The 19,713-nt window shown below is 39.2% G+C and overlaps 1 protein-coding gene across 1 annotated transcript in view; it reads left to right on the top strand.

Moving 5' to 3' along the window:
• The window catches only part of gli2a (GLI family zinc finger 2a), a 210,261-nt gene that overhangs the window by 129,235 nt on the left and 61,313 nt on the right, over positions 1–19,713 (top strand). The window contains 1 exon segment of the mRNA XM_055152490.1: positions 8,703–8,908. Within this exon segment, the coding sequence (XP_055008465.1) occupies positions 8,703–8,908 (206 nt within the window).

The raw sequence follows: 19,713 nt of genomic DNA, 5'->3' as shown, positions 1-19,713 counted from the left end.
CTCTCTTCGAATATTGAACAATAATGAAAATGTTGAAAATTATGCCCCAAAATTTCTTACTAAAAGTCTCACAATAATATCATGGGCTGTCACAATATATCAAATCACAAGTTCCTTTGCTTAAATTCATTGTTTTACAGCTGCAACAACTTATAAACATAAGGAACTACATATCCCATGATTCATTTCAGTGCAGACAACATTAAAAAATATGTTTTTTTACTTGAATTCTTGGGATTATGACGGAAATAATTCACACCAAATTCTTATTTCAAAAGCAAAAAGCAAAAAGTGTCCTTTCTACAATTATATTAGGCTCTTCAAAGTATCGCAACAAATATCATATCGTGAGATTTGGATATCGTTACATCCCTAGAAAACAGCATAATATGGTCCCTTTAAACTCTTAACGTAATCAGTTTTTGAGATGTTTGCAGTGACGTTAAAGAGAGTGTCCTATCTACAATTATATCAACCTCTCCAAAATATCACAATAAATATTGTACAGTGAGATACATATTGTGATAATATTGTACCGAGACATTTGGATATCGTTACATCCCTACTAAAAACTAAATGCTTCAACTCGTGTTTTCTAAAATCCAACCTTAAAGTTGCAGAAAATGGATCGTACAGAAGTTTTGTGAAAATATTATTACGTTATGATTAAAGACAATTGAATAGACGTTCAAACAAAAACATTATGAATCTGGAAACTCTTAACAGTGCGATTTTTCTTCCAATTTCTTCAAAAACTGTGTACCTTCGAGACCTTTTTAGGATCACTCCCGACCATACACAAATAATGCAGTGATAAAAGACACGATAAATCTCAAGTGATCCTAAGCTTCACTTGTGGCCCCTTTGCTCGCCATTACATTACATTACTTTACACACAATACTCTTTAAGGTATAAGTTATGTCCACGCTGTACTACAAAGCGAGCGTTCCAGACACGGCACTAAAACGGACGCTACATTTTCACACACTATAAACTTAAATGGAATTATGTGCAAAAACAATATGCTCCGAGTTAGCCGCGAACATCTGTACCCCTAATACAACAATTTTAAAGTTATATAGACATGAACCAGACAGTGGGAGCAGGTGTTTCTAATGTATTTCCCATTCACTCAACGCCGAAAGAATCTCAAGTCATAACCCGACCTGCATTGTTTGGTTAGGAATACAGTATGTCCGTCTATGGTCAGTTACGGCGGCAGATCTCCACCCCCCGTATCCGAGTCGGGGGCATCCCTTAAGGCGAAAAAGACCCCCGAATCCGTCAGCGATGCCAGGCTGCCAGCGCGTTGCCAGTTGGGTACGATAGAAGCTTGTTTTTGTGTATGGGTAGTCTGTTTCTTCTCACTTCTACCCCCCTCCCATGCCAGAACAGAGCGCTCTTTATAGCTGTTTGTAAAGGGGAAGAGTGGTCCTGATGAAAATTGGCACGCGGACAAGGCCGGCAGTCTGCTTACTGGAAATGGAGCGAAGAATATGCTCGGTTGGATGGGAGCGTGCAGGTTGGGTAAAGCGTTACAACTCAGAAAGATTTCGATTTTGGACCAGATTTTGTAAAGATTCATGTATTTGGGCAAAATTGGTGGTATTGATATATTGTAAAAGCAGATGATTAGGTCATAATAAGTCCACTGTAAGGGTGCATCGATCCAATACTGAAAAAATTGCTGGATCAGATATCGGCTTCCAAATATCGGTTCAGTCGATATCCTGGTTGGACATTTAAATGGACGTAGTAACTCTATTTACTGGTCACAGTTGGTCCAGAAAGTCTCAAAATGTTTTAAGTTTTATTTATACGAAGTTGTTCTGTGGTTACTTTAAAGGTGCATTGTGTAACTTTTCTTGTTTCTAAGGATATGTAATTGCTCCACTTGAAATGTTTCACAGTATGACATTAAACAGCGCTTCTTTACATTTATTAAATTACTGCTATTTCTACAGACGTTTTCAAAAATACCTAAAAACAGACATTCTGGCTGTGAGCAGGGTCGCCTCTCCACAGATCTGACCTGGTACTTGGTTTGGTTTGGTCTCCGTGAAGATGGAAAGGTTTAATAGCATACTGTGGCTACGTTTATATGATGACGGTCTGAACAAAAGTGGTGTCGCGTCTTCATTTTTTATTCCGCGTTTAGACGAGAGTTTTCGGGAAGAAATCTGCGTGCATACGGTGATGCAAAAGTGTGTGGAATTCGACTGTGTGTGCATGCCAGGTGGCTAGGTGGTGATGCCAGGTGGTGAAGTATGTGACGTAAACACGTACGCGACTTGAGCAGATCTGACCAGAGTTTTGCATCTTGGGCAGTGTTGACGGAAACTCTATGGTGGAGCGTGTTCAACTTCAAGGGTGGTTTCAGATTTTTGCGTTTTTAAGCCCCAAAAACGCAGTCACTGTCTAAACGAAAGGCACTTCCAGTAAAATATTTAGTAATTTTTAACCCACAAGCGTTCTCCTGTACACATGCCCTGTCAAACATTCTAGACAAAGTGATAACATCTCTATGAAGATGAGCATTTGACGGATCCTCCACCAAAAAAGCTGCACAGTACATCTGTAACATCTACATAACATGGTTGAATAAGTTTTGTTATATTTTATTTTTGTTGAAAGGAAATAAATGCTATTTTTAGTCTCTGCACTGGTATCGGTTGGTATCAGATATTTAAAGCTATAGTATCGTAATTAGGACTGGGAATCATTAAGAAGTTGCCGATACGATACATACCGTACATACAGTACCGTACATACAATACCGTATATACAGTGCACTTGTGATTCGATATGATATATTTCAAATCGATTTGATATGGTTCAGTAAAAAAATGACGGCTAAATCGTGGCTGTGACACTAAAAGTCTAAACCGCTTCTTGTGCAAAGTTCATATGAAACACAAACATTTTAATCATCAAAACAGTGACAATATCAAATGTATCGCATAAAAGAGTTTCCTTCTTGTAAACAAGTAACTAAACTGTAGCTATAACAAAACAATTGAGTAAAATATACCAAAAATACTCTTGGCGATATATCGATACAGCAGCCCACAATATCAATACTGTATCATCACATTAAATGATACGATATATTGATATTTTTTACATTTTTCACACCCCTAATCAGAATTGGTATTGGAACCGAAAAAGCTGGATATGTACCGCAGTGGTCCATTGTGTATTGTCTGCATCTAATTATAAGCCAATTTATTGCATGATGATTCTGAAGTGTGTGGTTAGCATGCTGGTTGTTGTTTGCGTTACCATGATGTGAAAAATAACGCTCTGGTCTCCAAAATTTCCGAAAAGCGCTTATAAACTCATCACTCTCTCTGAACGCGTAAGGTAAGCGAGGGGTAACTTCAGACCACTTCAAACTTGCTGAAAACGAAGCAAATCTGTAAAAATCACGGCACCACGGTTCAAAACGACTGCAACATTAATCGCAATCAAAATCACAATTTGAATCGACCAGAATTAGCAAATTACAAAGGCTTTGAAGCACCATAATTTCTTCCGTAAACATCAAAATATCCTGTCTTGTTCTGAAATGTGATTGTATTAGTTTGTCATTTAACTCTTCCGTCTTTTTGTCGACCCTCGTGGACACGTTTAGATGCGAACTTTGCACCGAATCCTATTTTAAAAACACAAAACGCAAATCAAATCGTAATACTCGTCAGAAAAACTGGCAATAATACGTTATTTTTCCCCAAATCGTTCAGTTTTATGGTGTAAGCAAGTTCATTACGACTTGTGATGGAGTGAGTTTGAAAGATTATAACAGGAAAAGTGCAAAGCTGATGCCAAAAACGAAATGTGGCTGCCAGCAGGGAAAACCGCATGCGTAAACAGACATTTGTTGCCGGAGTGTTTGCACAAGCTGCCTTTGTTTTCACGCACTTGTAAAGAGTGTGTTACAGTAAAGTGGTCCGTGCAGGATTCATTCATAAACAGGCCAACACAGACGACGTCACAGCCCAGCTCTGCTCTCAATGAGGGTTTTATAATGATTGATTTTTTGTTTTTGTTATTTTTTATGTATTTTTTTAGTATTTTGAAAGAGTATACTGCATTTTTCATCCACTAGAAAAAGCCATATAATGAGCTCCTGTTTCTGCAGTGTAAATCCAAGGACTTTTTTAAAATTTTTATTACCATACTTTAAAAAAATAGTACATACTGTATTTTTTTTAAATTATATTTCTTCATTTAAAAAAAAAAAAATAAATATAATATATTTGACTTTTAATTGATAATAATAAATAGAACATACCACGTTTTTACATCATATTACTGTAAAACTACAAAATTATGGATAACTATGGCCCAACATGGCAAGTGTCATTCTAAGACTTAAATACAATACGATTTGGAAAAAATATTGTAATTAAAATTTTCTGATAAGCTTTGTGATTGAAGTTAGATTTGCAATTCATGTTTTAAGTTGACATTTTAAACGCATCCAGAAGAATTGACAAAAATGCTGAAATACAAACTGACAAACTACCACAAGATTCTCATTTCAGAACATGTTTGTACAGATTTAAACTACAGGGTTCACAGTGTTTATGCAGAATAACGCTTTTCACTTTTAGTTTAGTTGTTTGTGGATGAAATTATAGTCCTTCCAAAACGGCAGCCGGCCTTTGTGATTTGCTAATTGCATCTATTCTAATTTTGATGCAATTCCGATTAATCTTGAAACCCTAAAGACACCTGCAAATCTTTGAAGCAAGAGACCTGCTTGATAAAACAATATGATCATGTTTTAAAGGTCCTATATTACACAAAATTGATTGTTGTTAGCTTTCAGCCATGTCATACTGTTTTTACCTCTTAAAAAACAGACCTGGAGTTGTGTTTTGTTTCATTCACACATGTTTGAGTAAACCTTTAATATTAGTCTGTCTACATCTCCAAAACCCAAAATGCTCTGTTCCACCTTGTGATGTCATGAAGCAGTAGTGTTCAAGTTAACAGCTCCTTTTACATTTAGATCAGCAGAAATCGGCAATTCCAGATCTGAAATCATATAAATTATTCTAGTGAAGATGTATGGAGTTTTGTTTTCTGTTTAAGAGGAGAACTCAGCCTAAATATGCAGCATCTGCGGCCATACTGACTTGTCAAAGCCTGATCCTGTCAGATCTCAGAAGCTCAACAGGGCCTGGTCTGGTTAGTACTTGGATGGAGACCACTGGGGAAATCAGGTGCCACAGTGGAATGCCAGTCGTTGTGTCCTTAGGCAAGACGCTTCACCCACATTGCCTCGTATGAAAGTGGTGTGTGTGTGAGTGATGATGGTGGTCAGATTGGCAGGACCGCTTCTGTCACTCTGCCCCAGGGCAACTGTGGCTACAATATTATCTTACCACTACCGGGTATGGAGTGAATGAATAATGCTCTGTAAAGCGTCTTTGAGTGTCCAGAAAAGCGCTATAGAAAACTGATGCATTATTATTATCATTCATTTGTAGAGGTGTGCAAAAATATCAAAATATGGATATATCATATCATTTAATGTGATGATTCAGGATTGATATTGTGGGCTGCTGTATTGATATATCGCCAAGAGTAGTTTCTGGTATATTTTACTAAATTATTTTGTTACAGCGCTACAGTTTTGTTGCTTGTTTAGTGTTAGGAAACTTGTTTATGCAACACATTCAACATACTCACAGTTTTGATGATTAAAATGAGCGTTTCCTGTATTAACTTTGCACAAGAAGTGGTTTAACTCTTTCCCCCTTGGACGCCTACTTGGAACAACCCATACATATATTAGTATGTATGGGTTGTAGTGGCCCACACCTTTCACAGCCTCCGTTTACATGTGGAAAACCGAGCCATTTGTAACGGTCGTCAAATCACGTCTTTAGTGATACAGCGGAGGTGTCAAAAGACAAAGAGTTAACAAAGACTTTTAGTATCACAGCCATGATTTAGCCTTTATTTTTTATTGAACTGTATCTGTACTCTATCGTATCAACTCAAAAGTGCACTGTTTCGAGATCGAGGCCTGTGTATTGAGGTTTGTATTGTATTGGCAACTTCTCGGAAACTAAATACTCAGCCCTATTCATTTGTGTGTTAAACTGAAAGAAAACACAACTCCAGTTATGTTTGCGATGAGGAAACAACATTATTATATATGAACAGATCAGAAAACAGTGTAATATCAGCCCTTTAAACACTATCTACCTTTTACTCCTTCTTGGCCCTGACTCATCCCCTCACTCCATGCAGGTGTTCTTACCACACACTGAGCCTCTTATCAGCCCCAGCGCTCGCTCCATACAAACCTTTAAAGCCAGTGCCAGCGGCCGGCAGACGGTCTTATCTAGAGTTCGGGCCCCCGGGGACACTTGAAGCATTACAACACTTCTCTGTCTGTGATCCCCGTGTACGAAGCTGCCAATTACCTGCCATACATGACAAATTTACTGTAAGGACTGAACCAGGCAACTTCGACATCACATGAGACGCTGAAGGCTACGCTTGCATCCGGTTGCGCTCTCTCATTGTTTTGCGTTACCTCAGGTGGGAAGAGCTGGTGTTTTGCCCGACTGAACAAGGAGGGGACTACACTTTGCAAAATGATCGGTTTTGACTTGTCTGTAGCTCCCAGGCTTAATAGGAGATGGTGTTATAAGAGATTATTATGTATTGCGGATAGGGAGGGGAAGCAGGGTGATTTCAGATAGCAAGATTTGGCTAAGTACACAGCAGGGAGGTGACTTGAAGTGTTTGTGATTGTTTTGTTTTGTACATGGGAGCTGGACTTCCTATGTTATTCCGTCATAAGCCACGGTGTACCTCGGATACTTTGTGGGAATAGTTGAAAGGTTCATATAAATCTTGTAAGACATTTATAAAGTAGCGGTTACCTAGTATACCGCAGCTGCCCGGCGGCTAAAGCATGAAATACGGCGCTATCAACCTCTCCAGTCAACGCTAATCACTCATTCATACTTCACTACTAGGGTGTCTTGCCCAAGGACACGATAACAGGACTCGCAGGTAACTTTGAAATCGAAGGACAACGCAATCAACCACCTGCGAAATGAGTAAACCTAACCTAATCTTGGTGATGATGAGGGCTGAAGGAATGAAAATATTTTAAAAGTTCACTATGTATGTGTTTTTTTGTTGCTTGTTTCCATGGATATGTCCCTAGAATGACCTTAAACAGATTAACCTTACATTTATTCAATTACAGGTGGTTTTATAGCTCAAAAATACCTAGAAAACAGGTATTCTGACTGTGAGCGGCGGCACCTCTCCACAGATCTGACCTGTAACTTGGGTAATTTTAGGGCATGTTTATACGAGAACGCTTGCAGGTAAAAACGTCAAAATATTTTATCGGAAGTGCCTTTCGTTTAGACTGTGATGACGTTTTTGGGGATTAAAAACTCAAAAATCTGAAACCACCCTCCAGAGTGGAAAAGTTGAATATGCTCTCCCATAGCGTTTCCGTCTACACTGCCCAAGACGCAAAACTCTGGTCAAATCTGCTCACATCGCGTACACGTTTACGTCACATACGTCACCACCTAGAAGCCTGGCATGAATACAAATCAAATTCCACACACTTTTGCGTCACGGTATGCACGCAGATTTCCTCCTGAAAACGCCCGTCTAAATGCAGAATAAAAAGTGAAGACGCGACGCCACTTTTGCGTCTTCTTTTCAGACCGTCATCATATAAATGTAGCCCAAAGGATTACTCAGACATGTTTGAATGAAACAAAACACAACTCCAGATCTGTTTTTGAGGAGATAACAACATTCTAACACTACATAAAACTCACAAGAGTCAATTTTGCGTAATATGGAACCTTTATATTGGATGAAAAAAATTTTATTACCTAAAGTCATAAAATTTTGCATAGAAGATGTGATGATTCTTTTCGAATATTGAACAGAAATGAAAATGATGAAAATTACACCCCAACATTGGAAAAAGTTGAATACGCTCCGCCGTAGCCCAAGACGCAAAACTCTGGTCAGATCTGCTCACGTCGCGTACACGTTTACGTCACATACATCACCACCTAGCCGCCTAGCATGCAAACCCTATCGAATTCCACACACTTTTGCTTCACTGTATGCACGCAGATTTCCTCTTGAAAACGCTCATCTAAACGCAGAATAAAAAGTGAAGACGCGACTCCACTTTTGCGTCTTCTGTTCAGACCATCTTCATATAAACGTAGCCTTAGTCTCCAGGTAGAAGGTAGAGAGGTTTAATGCCATACTGTGAAACATTCCAGACAAAGCGATAACATCTCCATGGAGAAAAGCATTTGATGGATCCTCCACCAGAAAAGTTACACCATGCACCTTTAAAGTATATTTTAATAACATTAATAATTCACAAGTCGCCATATTTTGTTCTTAATTTGGTTAAAAGTGCATTTCAAAATCTCTATGAACTGTAGAAATAAAGGTTTGGCCAATTTAATACAAAATAAAATAGTAAATAAAGAAAAAATAATCACTAACAAGTCAGCTAGGCCTACTAAAATTATTCTTAGTTGTTGCCATAGTGATGCTGCAATGTTAAATACAACCACTGATTGATAACAGGAACACTACAAACCTATAAAATGTTATATTATCGCACAAAACTTGGAAATATCTTTGTGTAATCATGTTTTTCCTTCTCTCTCCACAGACCTCCAGGCCTGACCAGCAGCCCGGTCATCTCAGACATCTCCCTGATCCGTCTGTCCCCTCACGCCGCCGCGGGCACCGGGGAGTCGCCCTTCAGCCCCCCTCACCCCTACGTGGTCCCCCACATGGAGCACTACCTGCGCTCCGTGCACGGCAGCCCCACCCTCTCCATGATCTCAGCCGCCAGGGGACTGAGCCCGGCAGAGGGTGAGAAGAGACACACTTAACTTATTTTACGCCAGATTCCCTTTCTTTAGTATTATTATGTGACTGGAGGAGGGACTGAGTGCTAAAGGTGCACTGTGTAACTTTTCTGGAGAAGGTCCTGCCCAGACTTTGGTATTAAACTAATCTATCTTGCATTTTTTCAAGTATAGATGTTATTTATTCCTCAAAAAATATCTTGAAAACATTAATTCTTACTGTGAGTGGGGTCACTTCTCCACAAATCCAACCTCTAATTTGGCTTCTTTAAATTTATAGCCATACTGTGGAACATTTTAGGCACATCTCCATGGAGAAAGTGTCATGACTGAATACAACTGTAAAGAGATTGAACTGGCCAAACTACCCTTTGATTGGTGGGCAAGCACTACTATGCCACTTTCGTCACATCCTCAATTAATGTCCTTTTTCACTTAAAGATTTGGATTTATTTTTAAAGAGATATTTTGTAGTTGTGAGGTTATATAATACTCCACTGTGGTAATCTACTTGTGTGTACAGACCTTGCAGCACACTGACTTAATGGAAATACACTTTCAGCAGGCATTGAGCCACCAACCTTGCTGTTTGTGGGCGACATGCTTAATTGACACGCTTTTCTTACTAAATTCATACAGTTTAACAACACTTCATTGTGGTAATCTATTTGTGTCTACATATCTCACAACACACTGACTTGGATTTGGCAGCCAGACTACAACAAGGACACAATGTCATAACAGGAATTGAACCCCTCACCTTGCTATTTGTTGACAAGATGCTTAAAGAGCCCATATTACTCTATTTTCTGGTCTGTGTTATAATGTTGTTTCGTCATCAGAAACAGACCTGAAGTTGTGTTTTGTTTCATTCACACATGTTTAAAACACAAACCCTACGTATTTAGGCTGAGTTCTCTCAAACAAAAAATACTCTGTTCCACCTTGTAATGTCATGTGGTGATACAAGAACTGCTACAATGTGTTTTTAAATTCCATGCACCTTCACTTGAATCATTTGGTTGATTGCAGCACCGGAATCGCCAATCTCTATTGAACTAAAGGTAAACGGTAGCTGTTAAAGGGACAGTTGGGAGTTTTGGACATAGGACCCCATTTCCTCGTGAGCCAGAGTGTTGGAGACGTTTGGAGGCACTTTTTAAAATATTCCATCCAATCCTTGTGTTTGCAGAGGTCGCTGGTGCTAGGCTAGTGCATGTCAATGGCCATAGTTATCCTGCCACTAAAAACAGTCTTACCCACTCCACAAAACACCTGAAGCATATCTATTATTACTTCAGACTGTCGATGTAAATGTCTGTCGATAGAATAATTTTCGAAGTTAAACCAACCTTGCATTTGAAGGATTTATGTCTGAGCAGCAGCAGCAGGAGCGAGTTGTACTTCTTGATAGGAAGCTCGGCAGCGGCGGACTGATATATGAGAAAATAGTCCCTCAACATGCGACGATTCATGCGACGCAAGGTTAGATTTATTTCAAACATTATTCTTTCAACACAGACATTTACATCGACAGTCTGGTGTAATAATAGATTTGCTTTGGGTGTTTTTTGGAGTGGGTAAGACTGTTTTTAACGGCAGGATAACTATGGCCATTAACTTGAAATCTCCCGCTTAATGACGTCACAAGGTGGCACAGAGCATCTTGAGTTTTGGAGATGTAGACAGACTCATAATAAAGAGTTACTCAAATATGTGTGAATGAAACTAAACACAACTCCTGCTCTGTCTTTGGTGATTAAACAACATCCTAACATGATTTAAACCTCAATTTTGCGTAATATAAGCCCAGTAATTTCCCTCTAGATTGACATTAACATTATTTTATTTACACATGCCCTTCTATCTTTAATACGTGTTGTGTTCTATATTAAACCCACTGTATATTATCCGCATTCTAAACACAAAGCGCGGCAGGTATCCATTTGTCCTGACCTGTTTGACTGGAGCGATCATAAATCTAACTACTTGGCGCCTGCCCTGCCACTGCTATATCAAACAAAGCATTAGACACAACTCACTTCATATCACGCGCAAACAGTCTTAGCGGCTTAGCGTCGTAGCTACCTCTCAATGCCCTGTGGCTCTATAAACACTAGCGTTACCTGTTCCGCGCTCCTCTGCATTCTAGATCTGCCAGGATGGAAATATTTAGTCTCCCGGTGATGTATGTCGTGCACAGTCTGAGCTTACGGACTGCCAGTGATGTGGAAAAAGTCTCCTCTCTGTTATTCTACCAGTTAACATTAAAGAGGTGAGATTAGAGTTGAGCGGGTTGAAAATTTATGCATCCTGCCAGCTCTGAACCGGGCCTGTCTGCGAACGGCGTGCTCCCAGTTTGCACAGACTTGACCAATAGCGATAATTAGCCTTGCACCTCGTACGTCTGCACACAGAAAATGCTGAACGCACCTTTCAGCAGTTCAGGTCGGGCTGTTTTTCTATGTGATTGGAGTTTGCAGAAGGATTTGGGCAAGGAGACTCCGGAGAGAATGTGCGGGTGAAGCAGAAACTATGGAAATTAGCAGGAGAGGGGCCAAATTCAGTGCGCAAATAAAAGTAGGGTTAAGGTAGGCTAGTAGTAACTCAAGTTAAAGAGATGGTGTTTAAATTCTGCAAGGTGTTTCATAAAAGACGCTTTGTGTTGGATGATTTTGTAATAAGGAAAAAGTCAAAGTTAAAGCTACCATTGCACATATCTGCTTCTGTAGCCTAAAGAATCTACATTATTATCTTACTGTCTCTTTATATCAGGGGTGGGCAATTCATTTTTCCATGGGGACACATGAGAAACAGAAAATAGTTAGTCGTAATGCTTTTTTCTGCAGTATAAACATGGGTTGAATAGTTGTTTTGTAACATATGACCACTAGATGCTCTCTATGTTACTATGTCTGGTGAACAGGTTTCTTCTGGTAAAACCACCATCAAATAAACTTACAGGCAGCTTTTACTTGCAGTGAATCATCCTTAAATATTGGGAAAATATGTACCGTATTTTTCGGACTTTAAGGTGCACTTAAAGTCCTTTAATGTTCTCAAAAATCGACAGTGCGCCTTATAATCCAGTATTAATGTATTAATTCTGGTTGTGCTTACTGACCTTGAACCGATTTTATGTGGTCCACGGCGCTCAAAAAAGTGTTTCAAGTATGACTTTGGTAAGCTACGAAGCTGCAACGCTTGATGGATTGTCGAAGCATTACGGCTACTGTAGTCAGGAACCTCGGGGAGTCTGACAGAAACTGACCACATCAGCGCACAAGTACTGAGTTTATGCAAATTAGCCATGTGGTTTTAAGTTTCATTTCTGTAAAACGTAAACAAATGTGCGCAAAGCTGCATTAAACACATTATGACTCAAGGTATATTTGAGTCGTCCATAATACACATTCACCAAAAGGGAGGCAACGCCGGGCGAATTACGCCACGATCTTCCAATGGATCGTGGATGCCTGGGCTAAGGGATCAGTCTCAAGTGTCGTCCGTTTGTTTCACTTGTTGCGCCTTATAATCCGGTGCACCTTATGTATGAAAATAGATGAGAAAATTCAACATTATTGATATTGCGTTTTATAATCTGGTGCGCTTTATAGTCTGAAAAATACGGTATTTCACATTCCATAGAACCACAAAGAATCCATTTTTTTTCTAAAGTCGGACATATATGACAAATTTAGCACTGAAGAGAAGACGCATTTTCATTTCGACACAAGAAATTTTACATTTTTGTATCAGCTCAATTAATATTTTTGAGTTTGACCCTCATCGGCACCTGTAGTTGTTGGAGTAGGATTCTACTAAACAAAGAAACAATGAGTAATACAGAGAGTCTTACAAAAACCAAAAAGACTTACTTGTGTTTAGGGGCATACTGTAGTGTCCTTGGGCACTTTAACCACATGTATGTATGAAATGAAATGTATGAAACGTATGAAAATAAACGAGAGAATTCAACATTATTGATATTGCGCCTTATAGTCAGAAAAATACGGTATTTCCCATTCCATAGAATCTTTTTTTTCCTAAAGTCAGACATATATGACAAACTTAGCACTGAAGGGAAGATGTATTTTCATTTCGACACAAGAAATTTGAGTCAGTGAAGTAGGAATCTATTAAACAGAGATACAATGAGTAGTACAGAGAGTCTTATAGAAACCAATAAGACTTACTTGTGTTTTTATTGTTGTGTTGTAGTGTCCTTGGGCAAGACACTTTAACCACTTTGTCAATGAATGTGGTGAATGAGCTCGTTGACTCATAGAGGCAGCCATGTCACGTCAGGTAAATCTAGTGCAGCTGCGGCTACACAAGTCTTCAACCTTCAAGCGGTTTTGTAGAAAGTTCTAATGGGATTCCAACCATAAAAAAATATACACACAACCTCTACTTCTCTGAACACGACTGGATTTAACCTGCTAATTCCTCACATCTCATCTCTTACTTTGACAGACTAGTTCCCACTGCCCCCATCCCAAACAGCAGGTCACATAGCGGAGCAGCGAAGCCTCCAGCCTCCACAAATAAATCACCAAGTGCACGCTTTTGGCAACGAAATGGTTCACTACCCTTTCACGAAGAGAAAAAGAGATGGTGTCACTGATAAAGTAGAGGCAAATATGGAACACCGGCATAATGCAGTTTTGCAGAACATAAATAAAGCCCGGTAGTACAGCAGCAGCCGAGCGTGTATAAACTCCTGATAGGGATACCTGGGTGCTAGCCATGTGTTGAAGACCGCTTGTGAAATCCTAACTGCCTCAAATGTACACTATATAAATTTAATTTGTGGTTTTGGAGCGAGGTTTTCAACAGGTATCGGCCATTTTCACAGCTAGTCTTAAGCAAACCAGAACATAAAGATGGTTTTATAAGTGTGAAATTTCCACCCAGAAGCAGCTAATAGAGTAAGTCTATACGTTGGGGCTATACGGGAAACGAGCCAGACAAGCAAAACTGATTTAATAGCGAAGTGGGTCTGAAACCTCAAGCCATTTACACCGGAGATCACAGCTTGGAACGCCGCAATTTTAAGGATCTTTAACTGATTTTTCCGATATATTTGAGCAAAGTTTGTCTTGCCCCAGTAGAGATATATTGTGCAAGGAGCTCTTAAGGTCAAAATAAGTCAGCTGTGAACGGTCTGCATTTAATTATAAAGCGTTTTGTTGTCGAGTAATCAGGAAGTGCTTGTTAGCATGTTAGTTTTCAGTTACAAAACTCCACTCTTGTTTCTGAGAGTTGTAAAAAGGCAATTATAAACCCATGGCAGTGAATCCTTAGGATGATATGAACGCATAAGGTAAGTGAGGAATGAGTTTGGATCACTGCAAAACGTTTAAAATGAACTACCGTAAATTCCGGACTATTGAGCGCACCTGAATATAAGCCACATCAACTAAACTTTTTTTTAAACTAAATTTTAAACTTGTACTTATATAGGCCGCACCCGAATATAAGTCGCAGGTGTCCACGTCTTCAAGAATGTTTTCAAGATCAGGCCGTCTGCTTTTAGTCAGTTCGTCACGCTGCTGTCGCGACCGATTCATTGATGAGTTGTTTTACAGTATAGTTGCACATGTTTTTAACACTTTTATCTTTAATCTGTAGTTGTTTCACTGTCTTATATCTATATCTATCTCTATTCACTGTTTCATGTTATAGTTGATGTGTGAGTGTTCTCTGTTTGTGCGGTTTTATCCTGCCTCTTGACCAGGTCGTCATTGTAAATAAGAAGGTGTTCTCAACTGACTTACCTGATAAAATATTGAATAAAAAATATATATATATAAAAAATGCCAAGCTCACGTGCAGCAGTTCGATTTCCTTCTTCATATACCTTTAACTTCTGCATTTCGTGTATTTTCTATGAGGAGGGTGTGTGTATGAAGCGCAAAATAACTGTTCAAAACTAGTATTTTCCTCAGCGCATCGTCCCCGTCTCTTCCCGTGCATGACTCCTGCAGAAAGAGCCTCTCTGGTATCGTGTCAGTGTTTCGTAGGATTTCAGCAGATTTCAGACTCTCCTGGGAACTAGGTTAGTTGTATCGATCAGGTGTGAGTGGATGTCCGGCTACTGAAATTTGAGACATTTCTTCTTGTCATTTACGCACTCACCTGATTTAACACATTTGGGTAAGACATATCCCCCTCACTAATGTTAATTTAACACCATGTCTTATTTTATTTTACAGTGAGAAACTGTTTAAAGTTGCAACTTCATGTGAACCCTAGATCCATGTGTGAACTGCACAGACGGTGACGCTTTCTGCACTCAGACGGCACGTATCGGCTGTGTTGCTAAACCATCGACCGTATATATGAACGGACAATGTGCCAAACAAAGAATCCGTCCATATATTAACCGCATCGTTTTATTACCCACACCGTTCAAAGTGTGAGAAAAAAGTTGTGGCTTATAGTCCGGAAATTACGCTACTTCTGTTTTTAATGTTGTAAAAGAATCAGGATTTGTAGTCTTCATGTCAGAGAATTGAAACCGCAACCTCTCGTATCAAAATCGGTGGAACTATCTCAAAAAGCCTCTTAAAACATTAGTACAGCTTTCCAGCCAAGAGAAAGGGGCGCATTTCTAAACTACATTTCTCAAAAACACAAAGTAACTGATATAGCACAACTTACAAGCCCGGGTTTAACTTGAACCAAATGTTGCTTCTGCTGCTCCTGCTTGTTTCGACGGTGAGGTCACACACGTACAAACACTTATAGAAAATGCAGCTCTGTGGAGGAGGTAACGTGATCTGGCGCTGGAAAAGTCCCCGGTCACTCTGGGCCTGTACCCCTTTAACCCAGCCCCGGTCTAATCGCTTCTGATGGGGCCCGTTAACGCTGGGGCGGCGGCGGCGGCGTGGAAGCCGGGGAGTGGTTTTGGTTTGCCGGTTTTTACCCAATTTGCACCCCGACCCACACGGTCAACTTCTGCTTACCGCCATTTTTTTGTTTTAAGGCTTCTATATGACACAAAACTGACTCCTGTGAGCTTTAAGTCATGTTAGAATGTTGTTACCTCCTCAAAAACATTTATTAATAGGCTGTTTACATCTCCAAACCTCAAAATGCTCTGTCATGAAGCGGTAGTTTTCAAGTTAACATCTACATTTTACTTTTTGACAATTCCAGGTCTGAAATTATCCAAATGATTCTAGAGCAAGACTTGACTGACTGCTAATTCTTACTACTTGCTGGTTAACTGCTATTTTTACCAATAAAAAGTAACAGATTTAATTTCTGACCACATTTTGATCGTGATTTAGTTAGAGTGGACATTGGACTTAAACTTAGACTTAGAGACAAACTTTATTGATCCACAAGAGAAATAACTTGAGAACAGTAGCTGATACTCACATTAGCATTAGCAGCATTTTTAAGTGCTGTAGTTAGCTAGTTAGCATAGAAACTAGCCCTGTAGATCTTTTTCAAAATCGTGCTCCGCTTTAGGGTTGCGGGACTTCCGGATAATGGTTTTCTGTGGGAAAATGTGTGTGGAAACGTCTCGCGTATTTTTCACCAGCTTCATAAATCTGCCCCATCATCAAATCTTCATCCAACAAGGTCGACAAAGGATAAACATTCTACCATGAAGAATTTATCCACAACTATCAAGGTAAGAAAGACGAAAACGTAAAAGCGAACAACGACGAGCATTAGTGGGGAGCGTGCCTATGTTTCCTCAGCTCTATGTTCTCTCATTTCTAATTTATTTATTTTTTCTTTCCAAAATTTGGCTCTGTGTTCCCACATTTCCTTTATCATCAATTTGTATTAAAACTGATCCCCATTTCTCCCAGTTTGGTCGACAGTTACACCCAACCTATTCTCCAGCAGCAGTTGACTACAGATATAATGTGAAGGTCAGGGTGCGAAGGCTCCTAGGTTGAAATGACTCTAAATCATCCCTTTAAATGAGGTATAAAAATAAAAATGACTTAGACTTAGACTTGGAGTTTAATTTTGAAAAAAAAAAAAAAAAAACATTGAAATAAGACAAATCATAGAAATAAGGGAACACAGGGCTGACTTCGCATTAGTGAACTACTGAGCAAAACTAGAGATGTCTTGCGTTCGAACTACACAAATCTCTCTGTCTATGCTAATGTCGACATCATGAAATCGACTTTTGATTTTAATTCTAGAATCAGTCAGTTAACAAGTGACTTTTGTTTTATTCATGACCATCATGTTAGTTTTGCTCAGTAGTTCACTAATGCTTATCGTTGTTCGCCTTTTAAGCTTTCGTCTTTCTTACCTTGATAGTTGTGGACAAATGGAAGAATGTTTATCCTTTTTCGACCTCGTTGGATGAAGATTTGGTGATGGGGCAGATTTATGAAGCTGGTGGAAAATAAGCTAGAAACATTTTCCCACAGAAAACCATGAACCGGAAGTCCCACAAACCTAAAGTGGGGCACTTTCGGTCGTTGTGAAAAGGGTCTCTACAAACTGAAATAGTCATTACCCAAGTGACTTTCTATTTTTACCAGTACACGAGCTGAGCAAAAAAACATTGTTGTTTTTTGATACGTCATTATTAAACTTGACACTTGCAGGTGTGAGCAGATTTTTTCGTCAATACAACTTTTGCACATTTAAGGCCTTTCTCAGCAGTATACCACCGTGCACCTGCTCTGTGTACGAGACCCCAGTCTGTCAAACCTCAGACGCTCTTCCACCTTCCTCTACCTCCTCCAGTGGATGAAGTACAAGTTTTGTTACTTGAGTAAAAGTACAGATAAAAGGGCAAAAGATTACTCATGTTAAAGTAAAAGTATCACATGAAAACAAATCTAAACTTAAAACTATTAAAGTACTTGTTTAAAAATGTACTTCAAGAGTAAGAAGTAAAAGTATTTTGCAGAGATTTTAAGAACAATTAAAGCATCAAATGTAGTGATTTTGATAAAGAATTAAGCTGATTTTAAGTGATTCAGTTGATTTCTTCATTGTTCTAGCTGTTTTTGTATATTTGGTTTGCATGTTTGGGGCGTTAATTCAAATGTGGTAAAAATAAGTAATTTCAGCAGGTCTCAGACCATAAAGGAATGTACATTTAACTTTTCAGTCCAGGTCTAAAATGTAGTGTAGTAGAAAGTACATATACGTGCTCTGTAACGTGTAAATGTAGTGAATTAAAAGTAAAAATTATCCACTGTAAAATGTAAATAAAGGTGCATTGTGTAACTTTTGTCAAATGCTCTTCTTCATGGAGATGTTATTGGTTTGTCTGGAATGTTTCACATTATGGCATTAAACCGTTCTATCTTTATGGAGACCAAACTAGACCAAGGTCCTGTCAACACGACAAAGTTTTTTGGTCAAAACGGTGAAGTTTGTATTCATTTTGGTCTTTCGTTCACACGGAGCCGGCGTTTTGGGTGGGCGAAAATTGAGTTTTTTGAGAACGGGTTCCAGAGTGGAGAAATCTGAGAAGGCCGGCGTTGCGTTGTCGTGTGGATGAGCGAACTGCAGCTTTTGGAAAACAATGACGTCACAACCCCGTCATCTCCAGGGTTCTCTGATGCAACCCTCAAACTGGCATCCGCGGACGGCAAGAGCGTTGCTGAAATGGGACAGGTGTCGCCTACGGAGCCGCTCCCATCGCCCAGCAACCAGTTAGTGCTAATGCCAACAACAGAATACACACACGGATCAATAACAAAGGTTACGCACGAGTAATTAAACTGCTGGATTTTGAGACTAGAAGTTATTCTGATAATTTTCATCCAAATCTTATGGCTAAAAACGAAAACTTATGTTTAACTTTTAAAAAACAAAGTGGCTGTATTTCTGAGATACATCTAAAATCGGCTAAATTACCTTAAAGTAAAAAAAAAAAAAACAAAACTGTAACGAGATGTGCATTATTAAATATTATTATCATTGTTAACAGCGCCACATACAGGTGTGGCATATGTATTACATCGTTCTCACTCAGTGCTCCGTTGTTATCTACACGTGAATATTTCTTGATCCAACACGTTTTCAGCCAGTAAAAGAAAAAATCCAGGAGCGTTGTCGTGTGGACGTAGCCCGAGTTTCAGGTCGGATCTGCGGAGAGCGACCCCCTCATAGTCAGAACGCTTGTTTTTAGATATTTTTGAGAACTTATGTAGAACTAGAAGAGATTTTATAAATATAAAGAAGCGCTGTTTAATGTCATACTGTGAAACATTTCAAGCGGAGCAATGACATATCCACAAAAATAAGACAAGTTACACAATGCACCTTTAAAGTAACTAGAGAACAACTTTGTATAAATAGAAGTTTAAACATTATGACAACTTTCTGGACCAACTATGACCAGTAAGTAGAGTTATTACGTCCATTTAAATGTCCAACCAGGATATCGACTGAACCGATATTTGGAAGCCGAAATCTGATCCAGCTATTTTTTCAGTATGGGATCGGTGCACCCTTACAACGGACGTATTTTGACCTCATTATCTGCTTTTACAATATATCAGTACCACCAATTTTGCCCAAATACACAATACAACACCTGTTTTTCTAGGTATTTTTGAGCTAGAAAACCATCTGTAATTGAAAAAAAAGCAAAGTAAAGCGGTTTAACGTCACACTGTGGAACATTCCAAGCAGAGCAATGACATATCCATAGCAACAAGCAGATGACAGACCCTCCGCTAAAAAGTTACGTAGTGCAAGTGCATGATAATCCAGTACAGATACCTAAAAATTGTACTTAGGTATTGTACGTTTACTTTTGTACTTTGTTACATTCCAGCGCTGACCTCCTCCCTCCTCTCCCTC

The sequence above is a fragment of the Boleophthalmus pectinirostris genome, unplaced genomic scaffold (genome assembly GCF_026225935.1).
Source record: "Boleophthalmus pectinirostris isolate CB_2022bp ecotype Guang Dong unplaced genomic scaffold, ASM2622593v1 HiC_scaffold_1, whole genome shotgun sequence".
Lineage (NCBI taxonomy): Eukaryota > Metazoa > Chordata > Actinopteri > Gobiiformes > Gobiidae > Boleophthalmus > Boleophthalmus pectinirostris.
Note: the sequence above shows the minus strand (reverse complement) of the source record. Positions and strands in the feature narration are given on the sequence as shown.